Consider the following 23,494-nt stretch of genomic DNA (forward strand, 5'->3'; position numbering starts at 1 on the left):
CCACATACACGCGATTTTGTACGTTATTGGGTTATCTTTAGACTTGTGCTACATGCCGTCCTCTTTCTCTCGCAGCAGCGCCTCGTGAAGCAGCACCGGCCACACCATGGGAGGCGTCGGCGTCGAGGCCCCGCTGAACCTGCTCAACATCAAACCCAACTACTCGTTCGAGTTCGACTTCGAGGTGAACTTCGACAAGGACCAGAACCGGTTGTGGATGAACCGAAACTGGCACACGTCCGTCTATTGGGTGGGCCTCTACATGCTCGTGGTTTTCGGTGGCCAGGCGTTCATGGCCCAGAGGCCGCCCTTCAAGCTAACGCGGCCGTTGCAGGCCTGGAACCTGCTTCTCTCCGTGTTCAGCGTGGTGGGAGCCTGTCGCACCATCCCCGAGCTGATCCACGTGCTGCGCGAGTTCGGTTTCTTTCACTCTGTGTGCAACAACTCGTACATCGAGTACGACCGCGTTTCGGGTTTCTGGACCTGGATGTTCGTTCTGAGCAAGGTCCCTGAGCTGGGCGACACGGTGTTCATCATTCTGCGCAAGAAGGAGCTCATCTTTCTCCACTGGTACCATCACATCACGGTGCTCATGTTCTCCTGGTACTTCTACCAGCAGCATATCGCGCCCGCGCGCTGGTACGTCGTCATGAACTACGTGGTCCACTCGCTCATGTACTCGTACTTCGCGTTGCGCTCGTTCCATGTGCGCATGCCCCGCGTGATTGGCGTCTGCATCACCTCTCTCCAGATCATGCAGATGCTCATGGGCGCCTACGTCACCGGCCTGGGATTCTTCACAAACAAGCGTGGCTCTGCCTCGTGCGCCATTTCGGAGTGGACTGCACTGCTTGCCATGTTCATGTACCTGTCCTACTTCATCCTGTTCGCGGTGTTCTTTTACGGTGCTTACCTCAAGCCGAAGCGCAAGGCCGCTGTCAAGGCCGACTGAGTCACCTGCCTACTGACGGTGCTGCTCTCTTCGGGCGCTCTCTCGAAGGAAACCCCCCGCTGCCAGACGCGCGTGCGACGCGGTGTCAGGACAGTCGAGACAAGTGCACATCTTTTTTTTTTCATTTACGTTATTGCTGCACACGCTTCGCGAGTGTTTTTTTTTTTTTTTTTTGCTGTTGTTGCCTTCGGCTATTCGCAACTGCGGAAGCCCGGCAACGGACTCATTCCAATCACACAGCTTCAACGAATCGCGATGTGCGTTTATGTAAAACAGGTTGCTTTGTCGACGAGTTTGTGTCGGCGAGTGGTGACCAAGATTTCAATGGACGCTTTTTTTTCGTGTTTGTTTTGTCGTCGTGTTTTCGTCCTGCTTTCTTTGGGATTACTCTTCCGTGGCCAATGTTCATGTTTCGGAGAGCCCAGCGATAACCAGTACCTTCTTAGAATGGAATTTACAGTATTGACGTCGCACGTACCTGTGCAATGCCGATGAGCCATAGTGTAGGGACACGTTGCTCAATGAGTTGACTAGTGCCCCCAACCCTGTAGCGCGGATGACCGCTCTAGGCGCGAGTGCTCTTGATGGGTACTGATGTGCACCTAATGATGTCTTAGGCGATCAAAGAAACCACACGCTGGGTGCTTCTCTAAGCACAATTTTCACGTCACAACGTTGTACGCACAACGTCGTAAGACAGTTGAAGTGGATAGCAGTTAGACTTACTTTTTGTTGTTGCGGCTTGATTGCCAAGTTAGCGGGTGCAATACGACGGCTTGTATGACTACCTACTCTCTGCCGGCTTGAAAATGCCACGAAACAAAGGCTAACTGAGCAGAGCGTATTGTTCTAATATAAATGCACATGTTGCTAAACCTTCATGGTTACAGCGGGCCACACGTTCGTGGCAATGGACGACGAGTAGTGCCTTTTCTTCAATAGTGTGTTTGTCTCCATTCCTCTGATCGACATGAAATTTTTAACTTTTCTTTCTTCTTGAGACAATAAAAGTGCGTTCAGTTTCTTACTCATGGGTGTTGTAGTGTAGGCCAGAGCGGCTTTTTTTTTCTCAAGGAAACAAGCAAGAACTGAAGGAGGAAACCACTCCACAAAGTCCGGTTTGAAATAGAATCTTGCATGATGATCGGCACCTACAGCTTGGTCGCATGCATTGCCATGTACTGGTATGCTTCGGTAAGTTTTTTTTTCTTTTCATCTGTAAGTGTATGACAAGCGTGTAACGATATTTCTGTCACAAAATATAAGTCTATGGTTGCAAACTATCAGCTGGTCTACCACCTGGTGGCTGGTCAGGAAATAACATTCATGCCAGCTTTTTGTACTGGCCGCCCACCGTGCCTATCTGGGGTGGAGCTGTCCTCGAGTAACACTGAAAAACGCCGATTTAAACGAATGCCGATCACAGCGGGTTTCGTGATGTCGTCTCAACGCGAAGTAAGCGGTGAGCGCTGGGCCCGTATGTGGGCACTCGTGGCTGTTGAGATAGCGCGGCCGCCCTTATAATCAAAATTCGAAGTTGATAATGGAGTGGCAACCACTCCCGCCCACATCATCATCTTTCGTGCCCCTTCTCGGGTCGAAGCACGGGCGGGGCGTCCGCTTTCTGCTCGAGAAGACATCGATAGCAGGCTTCGCACGTGGGGTGAGCTTACCGCATGCGCCCTTCGTGCGATGGAGATGGCCGGCTCGTTTCAACTCCGCTTCAGCCGCGTTCTTCCACAGCGATCGCGTGCTTTTACAAGTGCGCAGAATCCATGATGTTCGTGGCGATGTTATCTGTATTTTTCGCGCCACTTGTGGCAAAAAGCAACACAGTGTCCATTTAATTGATATTGCAATAAAAAGACCGCAAAGCGTATTTGATTTTCTGAGCTCCATCGACTCATCTGCGCAGTGTTCCGTCGTTTTATCCATTACAACTATGTGAGGTGGCAGGTGGTTTAACTCATGCAGAAGAGGGTTTATTGACGTTGGGTAACAGTCTGAAAACCGGCACAGTTATGACAGTCTCGACACCAACAGTTCACGGTCGGTGCTTGCGCCACTACTGAATGGGTTGCACCTGTTCACTACAATACTGCGGCAGTGAAGAGGAGTAATCCTGGCTACCCGAGGTGTCGAGAAAATAAAGGGTTCGTCACACGGTTATCCGCGACGGACGCAGATCGTCTCGTGACCGAGGCAGCGCTTGTCAATTTGTGCTTTTATGTGAAAAGTTGTGGTAGAGGATCGATTATACATCTATAGTTGGAAAATGTGGGCCGCAGAAGAAAATATTTTGGTGCAAAGCAGGCCATAGAAGTCGCCGGCTGCAAATCCCGCCCTCTGCCGGCAACCGCCATTTTGCTGTGGCGCCTGTGTCGTGACTTGCAGCAAGGAGCGGCGCCGTAGTCTTTTACCCCCGTTTCAATTTATGCAAATTCTTGAATTTCAGTGACCAACTGAACAAAGCTCAAATATCTCGATTCGATTTCGCAAGCATCTGACCGCGTAACAATATCGTTTGCCGGAATGCAGACGCTCGTACAGCCAGGTGTTTCATATGTCACGACTCGCGAGTGTGTGATATATATATATATATATATATATATATATATATATATATATATATATATATATATATATATATATATATATATATATATATATATATATATATATATATATATCACTGTCTTCGTCGTTTGTGTGTGGTCAAGATGTCAAACGCCTCAGCATAACCATTTCAGAAACTGGGCTCGATTCGGAGGCGGTACCAGGTTGGTGTAGCAAAATGGTGTTGAGATGTGGTGCATGCTCCGTGACATATAAATTAAAGCATGGAGTAGACTGTGTCGCATACTATATGCGTACGTCACGAAAGGAAGAACCACGTCTCAATTAGAATTATCAGAGATACAGCACAACTCGACAATTAATTTTATCCTGGCTGCTCTCCTCGTCACAGACACATATTCTAAACAGCGAAACGGCTCTAACATCGTGTCTCTCGTAAATCCTCTCTCGTGCCCTTCGCCGTAAGACCGTGCTATTCTCAATATGGGACAAACAATTATGCCGTTGCAACTATAAAACGAATAGTCGTGAAGGGGTGCTCATCATCATCATCATCAGCCTGACTACGTACACTGCAGGACGAAGGCCTCTCCCATGTTCCGCCAGTTAACTCGGTCCTGTGCTTGCTGCTGCCAATTTATACCCGCAAACTTCTTTATCTCATCTGCCCCCCTAACCTTCTGTCTCCCCCTAACTCGCTTGCCTTCTCTGGGAATCCAGTTAGTTACCCTTAATGACCAGCGGTTATTCTGCCTACGCGCTACATGCCCGGCTTATGTCCATTTCCTCTTGTTGATTTCAACTATGATATCCTTAACCCCCGTTTGCTTCCTAATCCACTCTGCTCTCTTCTTGTCTCTTAAGGTTACACCTACCATTTTTCTTTCTATTGCTCGCTGCGTCATCCTCAATTAAAGCTGAACCCTCTTTGTAAGTCTCCAGGTTTCTGCTTCGTAGCTAAGTACCGGCAAGATACAGCTGTTATATACCTTTCTCTTGAGAGATAGTGGCAATCTACCTGTCATAATTTGAGAGTGCTTGCCAAATGTGCTCCACCCCATTCTTATTCTTCTAGTTACTTCAATGTGGTGGTTCGGCTCCGTGGTTATTGCCTACCCTAAGTAGACATTGTCTTTTACAACTTGAATTGCACTATTACCTATCTCGAAGCGCTGCTCCATTGCGAGGTTGTTGTACATTACTTTCGTTTTCTGTAGATTAATTTTAAGACCCACCTTTCTGCTCTCCTTGTCTAACTCAGTAATCATGAGTTGCAATTCGTCCCCTGAGTTACTCAGCAATGCAATGTCATCGGCGAAGCGCAGGTTACTAAGGTATTCTCCATTAACTCTTATCCCTAACGTTTCCCATTCTAGGCTTCTGAAAACCTCCTGTAAGCACGCGGTAAATAGCATTGGGGAGATTGTGTCCCCCTGCCTTACACCCTTCTTGATTGGTATTCTGTTGCTTTCTTTATGAAGCACTATGGTAGCAGTTGATCCCCTGTAGATTTCTTCCAGAATGTTTATATATACTTCATCTAAGCCCTGATTCCGCAGTGTCTGCATGACGGCTGATATTTCTACTGAATCAAACGCCTTCTCGTAATCTACGAAGGCTATATATAGTGGTTGGTTATACTCTGAGCATTTCTCTATTACCTGATTGATAGTATGAATGTGGTCAATTGTTGAGTAGCCTGTTCGAAATCCTGCTTGTTCCTTTGGTTGGTTGAATTCTCATGTTTTCTTAACTCTGTTAGCAATTACCTTTGTAAGTAGCTTGTGTACTACGGAAAGCAAGCTGGTTGTCCTGTAATTCTTGAAGTCCTTGTCATCTCCTTTCTCATGTATTAAGGTGACGTTAGCATTCTTCCAAGACTCTGGTACTCTTCCCGTCAGGAGGCACCTCGTAAACAGGGTGCACGGCTAGTTTTTCTAGCACAATCTGTCCGCCATTTTTCAGCAGATGATGTTACCTGGTCTTCACCAGCAGCTTTACCTCTTTGCATGCTCTCCAAGGCTTTTCTGACTTCTTCTATTATTACTGGTAGGCTGTCATCTGGGTTGCTGATGCTCATCATACCCAGCACTGATATATGCTAATATTTTCATGCTGAACCGTAACGTGCGCTGAAATGTACCAGCGGCTCCGCAGGCTAACGGTACTACTGGCGGGGTATACATGCACACTTTTGGGCGTAAATACATTCGCCGCTGCTGTTTGTGTCAACGACGCTGCCGAATTCACACGGTATACTGCTGCATTTACTGCGTCCAGCACGCCCATTTGACCGTGTAGGGATTTACCTGTGTGAACCACTTCCGTACCAGGCTGATGGCAATCGATCAATAATTGTGGCCGTAGACCACTGGCCAGCCATAATGGCGAAGCACATGCATATATATATATATATATATATATATATATATATATATATATATATATATATATATATATATATATAATATATATATATATATATATATATATATATATATGCATACACAGGCATACATAACGTATCGCTGAATCTCCAGTTTTTAGTTAGTTTCCTTGTAGTGCACTTAAAACACCCAGAACAAAATGAAGGCACGTATATTGCCATAGAGGGCACCCTGAGTGTCTAAATGTGCCTTCATTTTGTCCTGAAGGAAAGTGTAAGTTTGAGCTTGTTTCTCTGTTGGACACAATATTCGTGAAAACTAACAGATTATATATTGCCAGGGAAAGTATAGGGGATGTTATTAGAAGTTATTGTCTATTGCAAATGGCAAGAAGGAAAAGCGGACGAAAGGATAACTTGCCACAGGAAGGACCCAAACCTGCGACATTCGAATAACGCCTCCGATGCTCTACCCATTGAGTTACGGAGGTGGTTATCCCCGCATTTTGATGCGATAGCGTTAAAGAGCTTGTGTCGCAGAAAATCCGCCGCTGGCGGCCCCGTTGGTTGTCAGCGAAAAATCGTATGTGCGTCTGTGACCGAAAAATCAAGTTACCGAGATGGTCACGGAAGGCCGCTACTTGTCTACGCGTGCGCGCGCGACCACACTGAAATAGCCGCGCTTTTGAAGAAAAAAAAAAGTGCTCAAGGTCACGAGGCGCGGTAGTTTCTTTGCCCTGCCACCCCTCCTGCTTACTGTCCAGCGCTTTCGTCGGGACGAGAGAAGAGATAATGCAATAGCAGCATGCGACAAATCTTTGTAACTCCACTAGCACTGGACGGATTCTTAAAATTTTTGTGGGGTCGAATTCGCGAGGCAATAAGCTTTTCTAGCGAATTCATTCCATGGTTACTTGAAAAAGTGTTTCATGGCCCCTTTAACGCATTTTGTTCGACAGGAGTCACGACGAAAACGAGCCCATTCGGCGATAATAGAGCGTGCTGGTCCAATCTACTGTGTGCGTGCGCGTGTGTGTAAAAAACATATGAATAAGTACGCACTTAGCGGTTGAAGGGTGCACTAGGGGCCGGATTTTGCTATCGCGTTCAACTCTTAAAGGCGAAGCTTAAGGGTCCCCTAATTTTTCTCAAATACTTTCGTTAATTAATTATTTGTGCGTAATAGAATTAGTGGCAATATCTTTCCACCACGGTTAAGAAATTATATGCGAGGACAGCAAGTTCCTAACTATTACAGTTCTTTTTCAGGAAAAATCTGTATCGCTTGAAAGAAACGCGCTGTACATGTGCATTTAAACGTGTGAGCGTCAGTTAGTGTCATCTATTGCCATTACAGCGAATCGCCATTACAGATGGCATCTTTCACGTGCGCTGCTACAAAGAAACTAACTGAAGACGTGCGAGACAAGCCCACATATCTCATACCTCGTGAACCCCCACCCCTGAAAAACATTTCTGGCTATGCCACTGCCGCAGACTACCTTAAGGAGATACGCAGACGCGGCAGCACTCCCTTCGGCTGGTGCTCGTGAGTCCTATCTACTTATCTTTAGCATTATACCATCAGTCTTGCATTTTATACTGACGTCTACTTACTCGTATTCCAATGCATTGTCGTTCCTACACCATTTCGGAGTTCATTGATTACAGGCGTGAACTGTGTAGAGAGGAGAGGGGAGGTATTCTTCCCCGTCAATTGTTTCATCAAATTTCTTGATAAATCTGTATTACGTTGTTATCTCCACCAATAAAAATGAGCTTACTCGGTTTGCGAACACCAGTAACTCGAGTTTGAAAGTACTATATCAAAGTGCGCCAATAAGATCACCGATTACGTCAGATATTAATGTTAAAGAGCACTGACACTATAGTAGCAAAAGCTAACTCTGAACTAACTGACTCGTGAGTCGCAGTCGACTCACTCAGATCGAGCTGTCTCAATCGAAGTCTGAGTGAGTACGGGTGAGTAATGTTTCGGGTGAGTTTCCGAGTGAGTCCGGTAAAAATGTTTTTTTTTTTTCAAAAGAACGGAGCGTTTTAGTAAGAAAATTTTAGTGAGTTTAAGTCCGAATGAGCCCAGTTCATAAAAATATTGGTGAGCCTAAGTCCGAGTGATCCCTAAGCGCGGAATATATCTCATGAGGGATTCGAAGTGAGCTCCACGAGTTTTGTCGACCTATGTGGTTCTACTACAGAGGCATATGCAAGGGCTTGAAACGGCTTTAGGAAAAAAAAATACCTTTACAAACGTCATGTCGGGCAATGTCATTACTGGTTGCAGTGTTGGTTGTCCGCTTTAATATCAATATAGTAAGTATTACGTATGCGCTCCCATAACTCAGCAAGGTGTAGCCAAGAGATACTCGACTCGGGAGTAATACGCTGATTGCTGCTTCTTATGCTTGTACAGTCGCGGGCGATATGGAGGTTAACGTGCGAACATTGACCAAGAACTACAATAGAGCCACGTCCCAGAATACTCTTTCGAGGAGAGGATGGAATCACGCAAACTTCACTGACTCATTTCGCTGTCCTTAAGCTGCGATGACTCCCATCTTGGGAAGCTAATTAAACGAAGCAGTGGCAAGACCCAGCTTTAGTGCATCTTTCCCAGCAATTTTGTAATCATTTGCGGAGGTAAGAGCCCGCGCAGAACACACATGATCGCAACGAATAATGGAAGGCTCGGAGAGTTCGTTGTGCAGGGTTAAATGTTGTAGCATGGAACAGCCAACGAGGGAGCGAAGAATGCGCAGTCTTGATTTTCACAGTTCCGAAACGTGCCGCTAGATCCCTGAGACGTTTGGCAGGTCGACGCTCGTGCTATAACCTCCATATCGCGCGCGACTGTGCTGTCAGCGTCAAATGAAACGCGAAGACCGGCAAACGTTCGCAAAGGCATACTACGTGCCGTCCAGTCATATCACCATAGGCAGGTGCGCATATGCGCAGTGCAGTCAAACTGAATGTACGCGCACGTCGGGGGTGATGCCTGGATTGCGCGCACTGTGCATGTCGCTGCTAAGGCTTGTGCTGCTCACGTTTTATTTCGCGTCAATAGTACAATATCACACCGCAGCGTGCACTTCCTTTCGACGGACGTAAGTACCAATGGCGTAGCTATGGAGGGCTGCACACCGCCCCTGTCCCCCCCCCCCCACCCTCCGACTTTTTTTATTGCCATGGTATACATAGCACAAAATGACACTCGACCAAATATTCCAGCCCGGCGCCCCCACTTCAGGTCAAGGAGGTGCACCTCGTGGAATAAAAAATTTCCGCCTATACGCCCCTGGTGACTACCGACTTTATATCAGACAGCTCACAGACGACGTGCCCGATAAGCCCACGATGCGCGCACAACAAAGTACGCAAATACGTCGATCTACCCCACAGCGCTTAGTCCAAAGCACACGCATGCACACACGCACAAAGCCGCAGTCAGCTCCTTGATATGTGGGGTTTAACGTCCCAAAACCACCATATGATTATGAGAGACGCCGTAGTGGAGGACTCCGGAAATTTCGACCACCTGGGGTTCTTTAACGTGCACCCAAATCTGAGCACACGGGCCTACAACATTTCTGCCTCCATCAGAAATGCAGCCGCCACAGCCGGGATTCGAACCCGCGACCTGCGGGTCAGCAGCCGAGTACCTTAGCCACAAGACCACCACGCCGGGGCTGCAGTCAGCTCCTCGCGGACTGCATTGCTTAAAATCGACTCGTAAAATTTACGGGATCCGTCGGAATTTTCGGCCCTTTGCTACGTGTTCTTATTTTTCGTGATTTTCTGCCGACTATATATTTTCGTGATGTGCGCAATGAATTCAGTTGGAAGTCAGCCCTCGTCCTCGTGTGTTACTGTGTCCTTCAGCCTTGGCGTGTGCTGTATCTCTTCTCATGACGTGTACTTATCAGTCAAAGCCTCCTATGCACGTGGAAACTTTGGATATCGATCTCGTTTAGTCCAATGACATTAGATCGTGATCGAAGATCTAATATCTCGATCGAGATTATAGGCTGTGATTGCACCGTGTAGATGCGGCAATTCTTAATCTTGATCGAAAAGTGTAATCTGTGGCGCACTCGACTGAAGTTGCCTGGGCGACATCTCAGTGGCATAGCCGCTTCCTTTGTCCTTCAATACCGGTTCTTGTCACTATTATCGATCGGAATCTAATCGCTGCTACACGGGTACAACCAACTAGCTTTTAGTCGACTGATTTCATTCGACATGACGGTGCATTCGACAGCCTAATATCGTGGCCGACGACAAATATGTCGATTTGAAGGCCTAATATCACGTGGACATGTGTAATGATATCCAAACATTCCGATGAGAATAACAATCTTCCAATATGGATTGAGTTGGAATTGCACAATTATATGGATTATTGAAAATTTTAATAGGGTGGCGAAATGAAAGTTTTAAACCAATTTTCTTGGAACTAATAATTCCAATTGGGCTTTCCCATTGAAATCCAAGCTCTCAGTTGGTTTTAGCCCATCCCATTGAGGGCCAATTGGTTTGGCCAATTGAACCAAGTGGTTTTTCCCCACTGTGTTGCAGGACCAGTTGGAGAAGGGCTAATGGGCTAGACTTTCAATTGGAAACTTTAGAGCATCCTATTGAAACCTATTGGATAATGAGTCACACCAGCTGGGGCCAACTGAGGCCAAATGGATTTCCCAATTGGTGTTCATGGTTTTTTTTTTTACTGGGATATGAATGTGGATATAGCTTTTTCTGAGTGAGTCACTGTGTTGTGCTGGTTTCTTTGTGCCCTGAAAAAGCTTTGTTGTGTTTCCGCGCATGCGTTATAGTTTTTAAAGTATGCAATTTGTAAACTAACGTATGTACTCTTGTGTGCGTGTGCTCGTTCATGTGCCATGTGCGCACGTAGGTTTGTGTGTGTAGGTGTGCGCCTGCGCGTGCTTGCGATTGTGTATGTCGGTATATGCACCTGTGCGCGTGCGTACCTATGTGTTCGTTTATTAGGGAGCTTTAGAATACCGTTTGCAAGCGCTGCGGGTGTTGCGGGCGCTATATGAGCTTTAGGATAGCGTTTGCCCTGCTGCGATCCGCACGCAACGCACGATCGCTGCGACACCGTAGCCTCGAAACCAGCGCTTGCGGGCCATATGCGGGCCGCCATCACCGCCCGTAGCAACGCCTCCTAGATTTCCCGTGCCTGCCGGATGAGCGTGAAACGCCGGTCATCTGTGGCGGCACTGCCTACGTAAAGGTAAGGGGGAGGAGCGTTGAGAGAAATGGGGGAGGAGTGTTGGGCTAGGAAGGTTTTCAGATACTTGTACATGAAGAATGTCGATACAAAATGGAGGAAGCGAACCAGGAAATTGACTGGTAAATACTTAGAAAACAGCAGGTGGCCAAACCAAAAAGAACTATCGGTTAAGAAGAAAGTGAAGGAAACGGAGACTGACATGTGGAGATTGGGCATGATTAAGAATTCCGCACTAGAGATCTATCGAACTTTTAAGCAGGAAATTGCCGAGGAAAGGATCTATGGTAATACTCGGGGTAGTTCTCTACTGTTTGAGGCCAGGGCGGGAGTACTGCGAACCAAGACATATCGTGCCAAATACGAAGGGGTAGACACAGTATGCAGTGCGTGTGGAGAGGAAGAAGAAACTGCCGAACACTTGATAATGTTTTGTAAAGGGCTTCACCCTATAGTTCAGGATGATGGCGCAGAGTTTTTCAAAGCACTGGGGATTAGGGACCGGGAGGGCAAAATAGACTTTAAACGGGTAGACTTAACTAGAAGGAGGTTATCTGATTGGTGGCTAAAGTCAAGGCACGAGTGAAAATTAAACCCTTCACTGCAAAGTACGAATCCTTAAACTCACTTTTTAAAGAAAAAAAATAAATCTAGTTTTTATTTCATTAAGTAGTACGGCTTGGTGGCGCTAGCCACCGCCCGATCTAAAGGGTACAGCTATATCCATCCATCCATCCATCCATCCATCCATCCATCCATCCATAAGGGTCTTTGTACTTGGCCTTTGCGATCGGCAATTTAAGCGTTTGGTACAAATTTCAGAGGATGCCTTGTATTAAAAAAGTTGCTTGCAGAATGATGGCGTCACTTAAGTAGGGTTAATTATAATTACGTTTACGCCTTTTAAAAACTTTTTTCACGTTATTTTTGTTGCATATAAGCTCCACAAACGTAAAAACTTATTTGAAGACACTCCTACTTGAGTGGCGCCACCACCGTAGTTCCGAAACTCTATGGTTCCGACGACCGCCGCTTTCCAAGTGACCGCCGATAATCTGGCAGGCACAGGAAATCTATGAGGCGTTGCCCGTAGCCTCGAAACCAGCGCTTGCGGGCCACATGCGTGCCGCCATCACCGCACGCAATTTCGTATTTTTTTGCGTGCGGTCCGCGAACGCGAACGCCGTCTCGCGTTACGACGCACGCGCTGTGACAGCGACCGCACCGCAAGGGCTCGCGGTGCGCATTTCTAAAACTCCCTATTGAGTGAATGCGTTTGTATGTCTGTATTCACGCCTGTCTGTGCGTATGCACATGCACGTATGTGTGCATATGTGTAGTCCTGCGTGCGCGTTCGTTTGTGTATGTCTGTATTCGGGCGGGCGTGTGTGCGTGAACGCCTGCGTGTGTTTGTGTGTGTATTCACACGCTAACTTGCGCGTGAGTGTGCGCACCTATTTTTTTGTGTGTATGTATGCGCCAGCGTGTGCGTGCGTTTGTGTCTCTATCCGCACCCGCCATCGTTTCTCGGCGGAGGCCTCAGCTGTGTCGCCACGAAAGCCTAAAAACACACGCCCACTAGTTCCTATCTTTACACGGCTGTAATGCTGTCGCTTTAAAATAAGTCAATTAACCAGTGTTTAAGGATATCTTGGCAGCAGCCGTGAAGCACCATACACATAGAAGCAATCTTATGTATCCGGCATGTGTACTATACAGGAAGCGCCACCTCTCTTCTCATCTCCCTCTCTTCTGACAAACTTTACGTACTGAATTTGTAATTATATAAGGTATCATAACGTTAGAAACTTTTGTGTGAGCAGGCAGGATGTTTTTTCAGGTGTCTGAGGTAAGTCGCAGAGGTAATGGAACACAATATCTCATCGTTTCGTCGCTACGAAAAACATGCACGCAATTAATTCCACTGAGGTTTTTGGGTAACACGATGCAACTTTTTCGTGTCGGTGTTGGTAGAAAAGGGCGTCGGGCCCACTCATTTCAATCAAATCATTAACTAAACCACCACGTTCTCTCTTGGCTACCCTTTTTGAACTCATCAGGGCCACAATCAATGAAAAAAAATTTGGTGTAAACTTTATGCTGCTTGCATTATAATGGATAACACACCTCCGCGTTAGGGGCCGCCGAAGCGGAGACCGGGGTAACCCGCTCAGCCGCTAGCTGGTACTCATATTTTTAGAGGGGGTGGAGGGGGGAGCGCTTTCGCTTGTATTTATTGAAGCGCAGTAAGATACTTCCTCCAGGCAGCTTTCTTTAAGCAATAGAATCTCGTGTAACCTTTCAATGAGCTGAATAAACAAGCGCGCGTATTGATTTTAATGCGGCTACAGCGAGCCAGTGGAAAGTTCTGCCACGGCTTCGCTTTTTGTCCAGCGGCCGTGGTTCTCCGTAGCGTGCGGCATGCGCACCAAGGTATATATAGACTGGTAGCTAAGGCTAAGTCCATACGTTCAGAAAATGGCGGCTGATCAGCTGTTGATGAGGCTTAGCGCCATCTCTGTGAGGAGAGAACACTTCCGGCGGAATGAAAAATAAAGCGGATGAGACGCAATAGTTGGTATACAAGCGACGTCATTTTGTGTGCACTAGCGCGAAATTTGATCTGAAATTACTTTTCATACGCCCCCCTGATTACTAAGAACTCGCGCTAAGGCGATCGACGGCGAGTCATCACGAGTGCGCTTCAAGCCAACGCCAGCTAATCTAATAAGAACTCTTGACTAAATAGTGGTGTTTAAGTGTACTACCGTTCACTTTGCCTCGGGCTTACAAGAAAACTCATTCTTTGAACTTTTATTCGGCATTCGTGGCATCTTCCGCAGGTGTATTAAAGCAAACAACAGAGTACACCTGTCATATCTTCATATCTGCAGCGTAGCTCATTTGCTTCACACCTACGCAGGTCCTTTAGCATGCCCAATGCTTGTGATCTGTTTTAGCAGGAAGAAATGACGCGTAGTCATGCCGAAATGTTGACAGTTTTATTCAAAGGTCACAATAACTCGAATTTATTACACTGCACGAAATGGTAATAAGAGCAAAAAAATCTGTGGACACTCCTGGCGTTTTTTTTTTCATTTTTTGCATTATGCTCCGATAAATTATCGCTATAGTACGTATGCTAATGAATACATGTGAATTGTACCGTGATAGATAACTTCTCACCGATAGCGCGAATAGTAGGCGCTTGCTCAAGAGGGGAACCGGGCTGCAGGAATACTGATGGATGAAAGTCCAGCGAGCAGTGCAATTCGAACCATTGTTCTTGTTATCTAGAAGACACTAGGAATACGTTTCATGCTATCGTTGCACAGCACATTGTTTCCGCAGGTACCGACGAAACCACTCGCAGCGTTAAATGTAATTCACATCGTTCCGCTGCCCATTGAACACTGCGCTGAAGACGTTCACCAAGTATAAAACGCGCCTAACAATTTCGCGCACAACAGAGAACGCAAGTAATAGCAGAACGGTGAAACACGTGAGGGAGTGTGTCTTCGCAGACGAATGTTATGAGCAGGCCTTGCCATGTATACACGTGTAGTGCTAGGGCTGCACTGAGTAATAATAGCGAGAGGACGCTAGAAAAAATATTTTTCGTAATAATAAATATTGTCATAAATTCTTTGCTTATTACACCTACTATTTATTTGGGAAAAGAAATCTCACTTGTACAACATATTGATTGCTCTGATTTTGAATCAAACTTCGTTTTTCACTATTAGTGTTTGTTCCCTCCAAACATAGTCGCCCTTCAATCGCAGCTCGCATAACTCCCCATGATGATTTCACTGGCAATAACTTCTGGACCGCTTTTCGCCCGAGCCTTCGCGACCTATTTGAATAGACCTTGTGCGCACCGCGCCAGCCAGGACAGGGGAGCAATCCGAGAATTGAGGGAGGAAAGTACCGTGCAGAGGAGGGCGTCACTACTTTTAAGATCTAAGGCCTTTAGGGGCTTTGCGACGCTTGGCGTAAGGCCGCCAGGTGAGGATGTTTCGAAGCGTCGACACGACAAAGTTCACTTCGCCTATTAGAAAAGTGCCCAGTGTGACGGATGCGTAGAAACGACGCATTGAAGAAACTAATCGTGGATCTCACGGTCATGATGAATTACTTCACTTTACCAAGATTACTGTGAGAAGACAGAGATATAAAATCCTACAGAGAGTGACCCTAAAGCAGTAACAAAAGCTAAAAAAAGACTGGCGCAGTGCATAGCGTGCCCGGCACCTGCTTTCGTGAACCGAGAGGTCGTGGGTTCAACTAGCGCTGACGGAACTTTTTGTCGTGTGATCGTACGTAATTTTTCGACGTCATTTCTGTGACGGAAACAGGTCATTGAAGTGGACCCCGGCTTAAACCACTTTCCTGTTAAATACAGGATAGAGCATAATGCCAGAGCTAGCTTCGGCTAGCATCTCCTTTGACGTTGCCCGTGGTACTTGGGTGTGCGGAGGGCTAACACGCCAAACGACGTACGCTACCGAATTGCCAGTGTGGCCTAGACAGCCATAAACCATCTGATAGGTGGGGTTTAACGTTCCAAAACCACGATATGATTATGAGAGACGCCATAGTGAAGGGCTCCGGAAGTTTTGACCACCTGGGGTTCTTTAACGTGCACCCAAATCTGAGCACACGGGCCTACAACATTTCCGCCTCTATCGAAAATGCAGCCGCTGCAGCCAGGATTCAATTCCGCGACCTGCCGGTCAGCAGCCGAGTACCTTAGCCACTAGACCACTGCGGCGGGGCCATAAACCATCTGTAGCCGTCGCCATGAGAAGGTACGAGGAGGTACTGCCTCTTTCCGTGGCTTCCCATTTAAATGACCGAACGGTACAAAATGTAGACGGGAGCCGATTTAGGTGCGCAGAGGCGAAATAGTCAGGCAGTCCATGTATTAATCGCCACACACCCGCCAAGCGGTGCAGAGGTATAAGCCAGGGGGTGAATTCCCTGGCACATGTACGGCGACCTCGGCACACGATATACTTCCTTGACCGAATGTTTCACAGGGTGTGGTTGGTCAACAGCTGGTGAAAAATTTCCAGATCATTGGTTACTAACGCGGATGGAGGCTCTAATGAAAAAAAAACTGAACATTACTGGAATGTTGGTTACGTCACGGGATCACTAAAAACAATGTTTTTTTTTTGTGCGAAGAGATGCTGTAGAGATCATGTCAAAAGAAAGGTGCTTGAAAAACTGGTGCCTATTTTATCATCCTTTCTCGCTATTTAGCGTTTAGTTTGCTCAGCGCTGCTTGCCGAAAGAAAAGTGCATGGCTCTTATTCATTTTCCATAGGCGGTGTGAGAACTAATTCAATATACTGCGTAACGTTAGTAAATCTTACTCTTAGCTATCAAATCTTCATAATGACGATGCTATTAGGTTACGCTGGTGAAATCTGCCTTTAATATAATCACATTAGAATACCTCATGTTTATTCGCCTTATTACTTGCATATTGTCATAATCGTACGGGCGCAAGAAACGTGTCGCGCAGTTTCTACAGCTTCGAACGAATACATATCTGCATAAATTTCCACCCGCTACGACGCAAGGTGAACATTCATAACAATCATCTGATAGGCTTGCGTCTCTTCATTCCTGAAACCAGTTGTGTATATATATATATATATATATATATATATATATATATATATATATATATATATATATATATATATATATATATGGCCCACAAGCGCTGGTTTCGAGGCTACGGGCAACGCCTCCTAGATTTCCTGTGCCTGCCAGATTATCGGCGGTCACTTGGAAAGCGGCGGTCGTCGGAACCATAGAGTTTCGGAACTACGGTGGTGGCGCCACTCAAGTAGGAGTGTCTTCAAATAAGTTTTTACGTTTTTGGAGCTTATATGCAACAAAAATAACGTGAAAAAAGTTTTAAAAGGCGTAAACGTAATTATAATTAACCCTACTTAAGTGACGCCACCATTCTGCAAGCAACTTTTTTAATACAAGGCATCCTCTGAAATTTGTACCAAACGCTTAAATTGCCGATCTCAAAGGCTAAGTACGAAGACCCTTATGGATGGATGGATGGATATTGCTGTACCCTTCAGATCGGGCGGTGGCTAGCGCCACCAAGCCGTAATACTTAATGAACAAAAAACTAGATTTATTTTTTTCTTTGAAAAGTGACTTTGAGGATTCGTACTTTGCAGTGAAGGGTTTAATTTTCACTCGTGCCTTGACTTTAGCCACCAATCAGATAACCTCCTTCTAGTTAAGTCTACCCGCTTAAAGTCTATTTTGCCCTCCCGGTCCCTAAACCCCAGTGCTTTGAAAAACTCTGCGCCATCATCCTGAACTATAGGGTGAAGCCCTTTACAGAACATTATCAAGTGTTCGGCAGTTTCTTCTTCCTCTCCACACGCACTGCATACTGTGTCTACCCCTTCGTATTTGGCCCGATATGTCTTGGTTCGCAGTACTCCCGCCCTGGCCTCAAACAGTAGAGAACTACCCCGAGTATTATCATAGATCCATTCCTCGGCAATTTCCTGCTTAAAAGTTCGATAGATCTCTAGTGCGGACTTTTTAATCATGCCCAATCTCCACATGTCAGTCTCCGTTTCCTTCACTTTCTTCTTAACCGATAGTTCTTTTTGGTTTGGCCACCTGCTGTTTTCTAAGTATTTACCAGTCAATTTCCTGGTTCGCTTCCTCCATTTTGTATCGACATTCTTCATGTACAAGTAGCTGAAAACCTTCCTAGCCCAACACTCCTCCCCCATTTCTCTCAACGCTCCTCCCCCTTACCTTTACATAGGCAGTGCGGCCACAGATGACCGGCGTTTCACGCTCATCCGGCAGGCACGGGAAATCTAGGAGGCGTTGCTACGGGCGGGGCGGCAATGCGGTCTTGTGCATGAGATCAGAAGTTCAAGCAAGATTAGAAATTAAGCAACGTGGAATAGGTAGGCTTGCTTTAGGAGCTCACGGGAATACACCAAATCAGGGAGTACAAGGTGATATGGGATGGACATCATTTGAGGGCAGGGAAGCTAGCAGCAAGATAAAATTTGAGAAGCGATTGAGAGAAATGAAGGAGGAGCGTTGGGCTAGGAAGGTTTTCAGCTATTTGTACATGAAGAATGATGATACAAAATGGAGGAAGCGAACCAGGAAGTTGACTGGTAAATACTTAGAAAACAGCAGGTGGCCAAACCAAAAAGAACTATCGGTTGAGAAGAAAGTGAAGCAAACGGAGACTGACATGTGGAAAATGGGCATGATTAAGAAGTCCGCACTAGAGATCTATCGAAGTTTTAAGCAAGAAATTGCCAAGGAAAGGATCTATGATAATACTCGGGGTAGTTCTCTACTGTTTGAGGCAAGGACGGGAGTACTGCGAACCAAGACATATCGGGCCAAATACGAAGGGGTAGACACAGTATGCAGTGCGTGTGGAGAGGAAGAAGAAACTGCCGAACACTTGATAATGTTCTGTAAAGGGCTTCACCCTATAGTTCAGGATGATGGCGCAGAGTTTTTCAAAGCACTGGGGTTTAGGGACCGGGAGGGCAAAATAGACTTTAAGCAAGTAGACTTAACTAGAAGGAGGTTATCTGATTGGTGGCTAAAGTCAAGGCACGAGTGAAAATTAAACCCTTTATTGCAAAGTACGAATCCTCAAACTCACTTTTTAAGGAAAAAAAATAAATATAGTTTTGGGTTCATTAAGTATTACAGCTTGGTGGCGCTAGCCACCGCCCGATCTAAAGGGTACAGCCATATCCATCGATACATCCATCCATCCATCTATGGCGGCCCGCATGTGGCCCGCAAGCGCTGGTTTCGAGGCTACGGGCGGTGATGGCGGCCCGCAAGCGCTGGTTTCGAGGCTACGGTGTCGCAGCGATCGTGCGTTGCGTGCGGATGACAGCAGGGCAAACGCTATCCTAAAGCTCATATAGCGCCCGCAACACCCGCAGCGCTTGCAAACGGTATTCTAAAGCTCCGTAATAAACGAACACATAGGTACGCACGCGCACAGGTGCATATACCGACATACACAATCGCAAGCACGCGCAGGCGCACACGTACACACACAAACCTACGTGCGCACATGGCACATGAACGAGCACACGCACACAAGAGTACATACGTTAGTTTACAAATTGCATACTTTAAAAACTATAACGCATGCGCGGAGACACAACAAAGCTTTTTCAGGGCACAAAGAAACCAGCACAACACAGTGACTCACTCAGAAAAAGCTATATCCCCATTCATATCCCAGTAAAAAAACCATTAACACCAATTGGGAAATCCAGTTGGCCTCAGTTGGCCCCAGCTGGTGTGACTCATTATCCAATAGGTTTCAATAGGATGCTCTAAAGTTTCCAATTGAAAGTCCAGCCCATTAGCCCTTCTCCAACTGGTCCTCCAACACAGTGGGGAAAAACCACTTGGTTCAATTGGCCATACCAATTGGCCCTCAATGGGATGGGCTAAAACCAATTGAGAGCTTGGATTTCAATGGGAAAGCCCAATTGGAATTATTAGTTCCAAGACAATTGGTTTAAAACTTTCATTTCGCCACCCTATTAAAATGTTCAATAATCCATATAATTGTGCAAGTCCAACTCAATCCATATTGGAAGATTGTTATTCTCATCGGAATGTTTGGATATCATTACACATGTCCACGTGATATTAGGCCTTCAAATCGACATATTTGTATATAGGACCAATCGGAGATTGTTATAGCTCCAATTGGGGATTTATATAGGACAGTTCTGGGTAGGACTAATTACGTATACTGAATCGATAATAAGTATATTTAATATCCAGTCGAGAGAAATGCACCAGGGTTTAGGTTAATTTAATGATTAAACGAGAGCTCCACAGTAAAACTTATAAATGGGAACGGGCTAAGGACCCTTTATACCAAATGTGGTTTGAATGGGAAATCCACCCATTTATTCCAGTTGGACTTTACTGATTGGTAATTGGTTGCAATTGGACATAACAAAATTGAGTAAAGCTGTAAGACAAGAAAATAGTTCATAGAGATATGTTTGCAATCGCAACATTACTCCTGAAATGAGATATCTTTACATTTTACTAAGATACACCAGGTGTGTCATTTATTTCATATGTTCACTTTTGTCGGCCACAAAAATTACCCTGTTGTTCTAGCGACCCGGCAGAACTCACTAGGCTGAAATTACTGACATGTTGAATGAGGTTATGTTTAGAGAGGAACATAACATATGTGGAGAAATTTTTCATTTTACGGTAGCCTTCACTAATGTTAAATTCATGAAATCTAACATGTTTTTTTTATGCATCTCCAATGAGATTAACAGATCAGACCCTTATTCAGAGCTACGTGGTATTTCCAACTGGCGAGGTTGGTCTGACCAATCAATCTAATTGGACAATTTGGATTAAGTTTTTTATGCTAGCGATTGTTTGAGTTGGTTAGACCCATCAACACAATTGATAAATCCAATAGGAACTCTATGGTGTTTCCAATAGGTGAACTGGGTTCGCCTGCTAGTCTAATTGGTCAATCCATTTAGATGTTGACTGTGTTACCAATTGGTTATGTTGGTCAGACCCGTTCAAACCTAACAGGATGACCCATTGAACCCATTGGAATATTCCAATTGATGTCTCAAAACACAATTGTAAACTCCTAATGGGGCAAATTGAAAATGTCCAACAGTTTTAATGGGATCCAATTGAAAATTTTCAATTCGTCAGGAGAAAGTTTTCTGACGGGTGTGCTTCTTATTAAACTCAATGAACACTACGGCTATGCAATGAGCGATGCAATCTCCATACAACTTCATCCAGATATATATCGAAATAGGTAACCCTTACCTCGCAAAGAATGACGTGCTTGGAAGGGGCGAATTCCTTTCTCCCCATGTCTTGAATCCAGTGCTTCCTGCACACGGCATTTTTTTTTTTAATTCGGAGCATTTCTTCACGCACTGCAAGCACTTTTCGAGTCTATCTACGCATCTATCTATCTAGCCGCTTACGTCTGGGTGCTCTCGTGATCACCCCCTTAAATTGGGGTAAACCAAAATTAGTATGGGAGGGTAAGATGGTTTGACGAAGATGACGCTCTGGTCAAGACACGAATAATGTCACAATCCTGTCGTGTACGTCGCAAACACTTTCCACCCCAAAGTGGCTCATACCCGTGGGCAGGTAGGGGCCACTGTTATGCGGGTATATGCCACAGGTGATTGACACTTAGTATCTACCCAGGAACGGCGAGAACACACATGGGTAATTTCAAGACGTGAGCGTTAAGAAGTACCTCACATCGGCATTCAGCGTTGACTCGTCGAATGCAAGGAATAAATGTCAGCTGGTCCCAGCAGGAATCGAACCCCAGCATTCTGCGTGACAATAAAGTATTCTTCTACTACAGAGCCACGCCAAGTCAGGGAACTACTTTTCAAATAGACCGTAATAGCCGTGAAACGTCAAATGTGGTTTCAGCGCTGGCTATCCTATTTAAAACACACACACACACACACACACACACACACACACACACACACACACACACACACACACACACACACACACACACACACACACACACACACACACACACACACACACCAGATGTGCAATTCTACGATACAGCCTTCATGTCGGGTTAACGGCGATTGTAATTAGGTACCAACCGCTGAAGTTTATTTATGTAGCAGTGTCCAAGGCTACCATCCTCACGAGCACCAGTGCTTCATATCAGCCAGCGTATCTAAACCATATCTAAAAACGTTGATATCAGCTTACTGTTTCTGGTGTTGCTATTACTTATGCTGCTGTGGGCATCGTTTTGCAAGTGCAAACAACTGGTTATATAAACATCTGTGACTGTGTAACACATGTCTGTACCTGCAACATTTGTATTTAGCGTACATCATTTCATAACGTGTCGCTCAATAAAAAAAATGGTTTGCATCTGTGCTAGTTTGGTGATCGTGCTTGTCGAGTGGTTGCATCTAAATTTAAGCGCACGCACGAACGAAAGGAACACGTGGTGTTAGCACTGTCCTCCTCGCATTTTTTTCGTGCGTACGTTTAAATTTAGCTGCAACCACTCGACATGCAACTTCCCTCCGCATGCTTTGCGTAACGTCATTCGCAAGGTACGTGGGATCAGCCGAATTTTTCTCCTACGGGAATATAAAATAACCGTACTCCTTTTTCTGACCTGCACCTGCACTGACACACGCAGCAACCAGGTATTGCCTCGAAGAGCGAAGCTCGAAATTCAACTCCGAAGCACGTTCGGAGCGGTGAGCCTGGAGGGTTCATGGCGTGCGTGGCAAACGAAAGCGCGCGAAGTTTGCTTGCGTGCGTTTCTCATGACACCAGGGTCGCCTGACTAACTGGTAGCACGCGTCCCAGCCATTCAGCTTCTGGTGATGCGCCGGCTTCATGAAAGAGGGGGTGAAAAAATTGCGGGACCCTCAAGCTTCGCCTTTAAAGGCGCGTTCACACTTGGCCTCGAAGAGAGCGAAACCAGCGAAACTCTCCGGTAACTGGCTCGTTTCGCCACCCAAGCGGCCAGAAAACCACGCCGCATGGCCGGCGCGCAAAAATCGGTCCGTGCGCGATTTTTCCGCCTCGCGAAATTCGCTTCACAGCCTTTGCTGCGCTAGATCAAACTACGTGACCTAACCAGCCGGCCGCCGATTCAACATGGCGGCACAGGCGTCGGCGGTGGCTCGCACCTGCTCAAATCGAAAACTACCCGTGCAGCACGACGAAGCTTGATGGCCTCAACGAGGACGCGCTCATCGAGAGCCTGAATTGGATTACGATCGCCGAGAACTCTTGAAGGAGACGGTGCAGCGGCAGCGAGTCGGCATGCCCGAACGTGTCTCGCATTTGTGTACAGCCAGCTGAATGCACCGCTGCCGCTGCCGGAGCGTTCGCTCGTGTCGTTTCTGCTGGCTTATCTCCCAAAACAACGTTTGAAAAAGTGCGAGCTATTTCTTTTCACTACTTTGCGTGAATAACTAGAATTAGGTACGAATCGCAGAAAGCACGTGAAATCGAATTAATTGTCAAGGTATCGACGGATGCGGCGGCGGGATGGGGCAGAACTAATGTGAACATCTTCGACGCGCGCGGTCGGGGTTTTCCGGCCGCTCTGGCGTTTTCGTTTTTCACCTCTCAAGTGTGAACGCGCCATAAGAGTTGAACGCGATAGCAAAATCCGGCCCCTAGTGCACCCTTCAACCGCTAAGTGCACACTTATTCATATGCTTTGTTA

The 23,494-nt window shown here is 46.1% G+C and overlaps 1 protein-coding gene and 1 long non-coding RNA gene across 10 annotated transcripts in view; one reads left to right on the forward strand and one right to left on the reverse strand.

Annotated features, from left to right (window-relative positions):
* Baldspot (elongation of very long chain fatty acids protein baldspot) overlaps positions 1-1,979 on the forward strand; it is a 148,425-nt gene extending 146,446 nt beyond the window's left edge. For 5 of the 9 annotated variants that reach the window (XM_037414176.2, XM_075878878.1, XM_037414177.2 and 2 more), the window contains one exon: positions 76-1,979. In XM_037414176.2, coding sequence (XP_037270073.1) covers positions 107-952 — 846 coding nt within the window. In that variant the 5' untranslated portion in view covers positions 76-106 and the 3' untranslated portion in view covers positions 953-1,979. The remainder of the gene's footprint in view (positions 1-75) is intronic. The other 4 variants (XM_037414178.2, XM_037414179.2, XM_075878879.1 and 1 more) reach the window with 1 other exon arrangement.
* Positions 1-21,584, reverse strand: part of LOC142776040 (uncharacterized) — a 204,974-nt gene extending 183,390 nt beyond the window's left edge. The window contains exon 1 of the long non-coding RNA XR_012887252.1: positions 21,070-21,584. This is a non-coding gene — a long non-coding RNA (uncharacterized LOC142776040). The remainder of the gene's footprint in view (positions 1-21,069) is intronic.
* Positions 21,585-23,494: the final 1,910 nt, after the last annotated feature.

The sequence above is a fragment of the Rhipicephalus microplus genome, chromosome X, assembly GCF_043290135.1.
Source record: "Rhipicephalus microplus isolate Deutch F79 chromosome X, USDA_Rmic, whole genome shotgun sequence".
In the NCBI taxonomy this organism is placed as follows: Eukaryota; Metazoa; Arthropoda; class Arachnida; order Ixodida; family Ixodidae; genus Rhipicephalus; species Rhipicephalus microplus.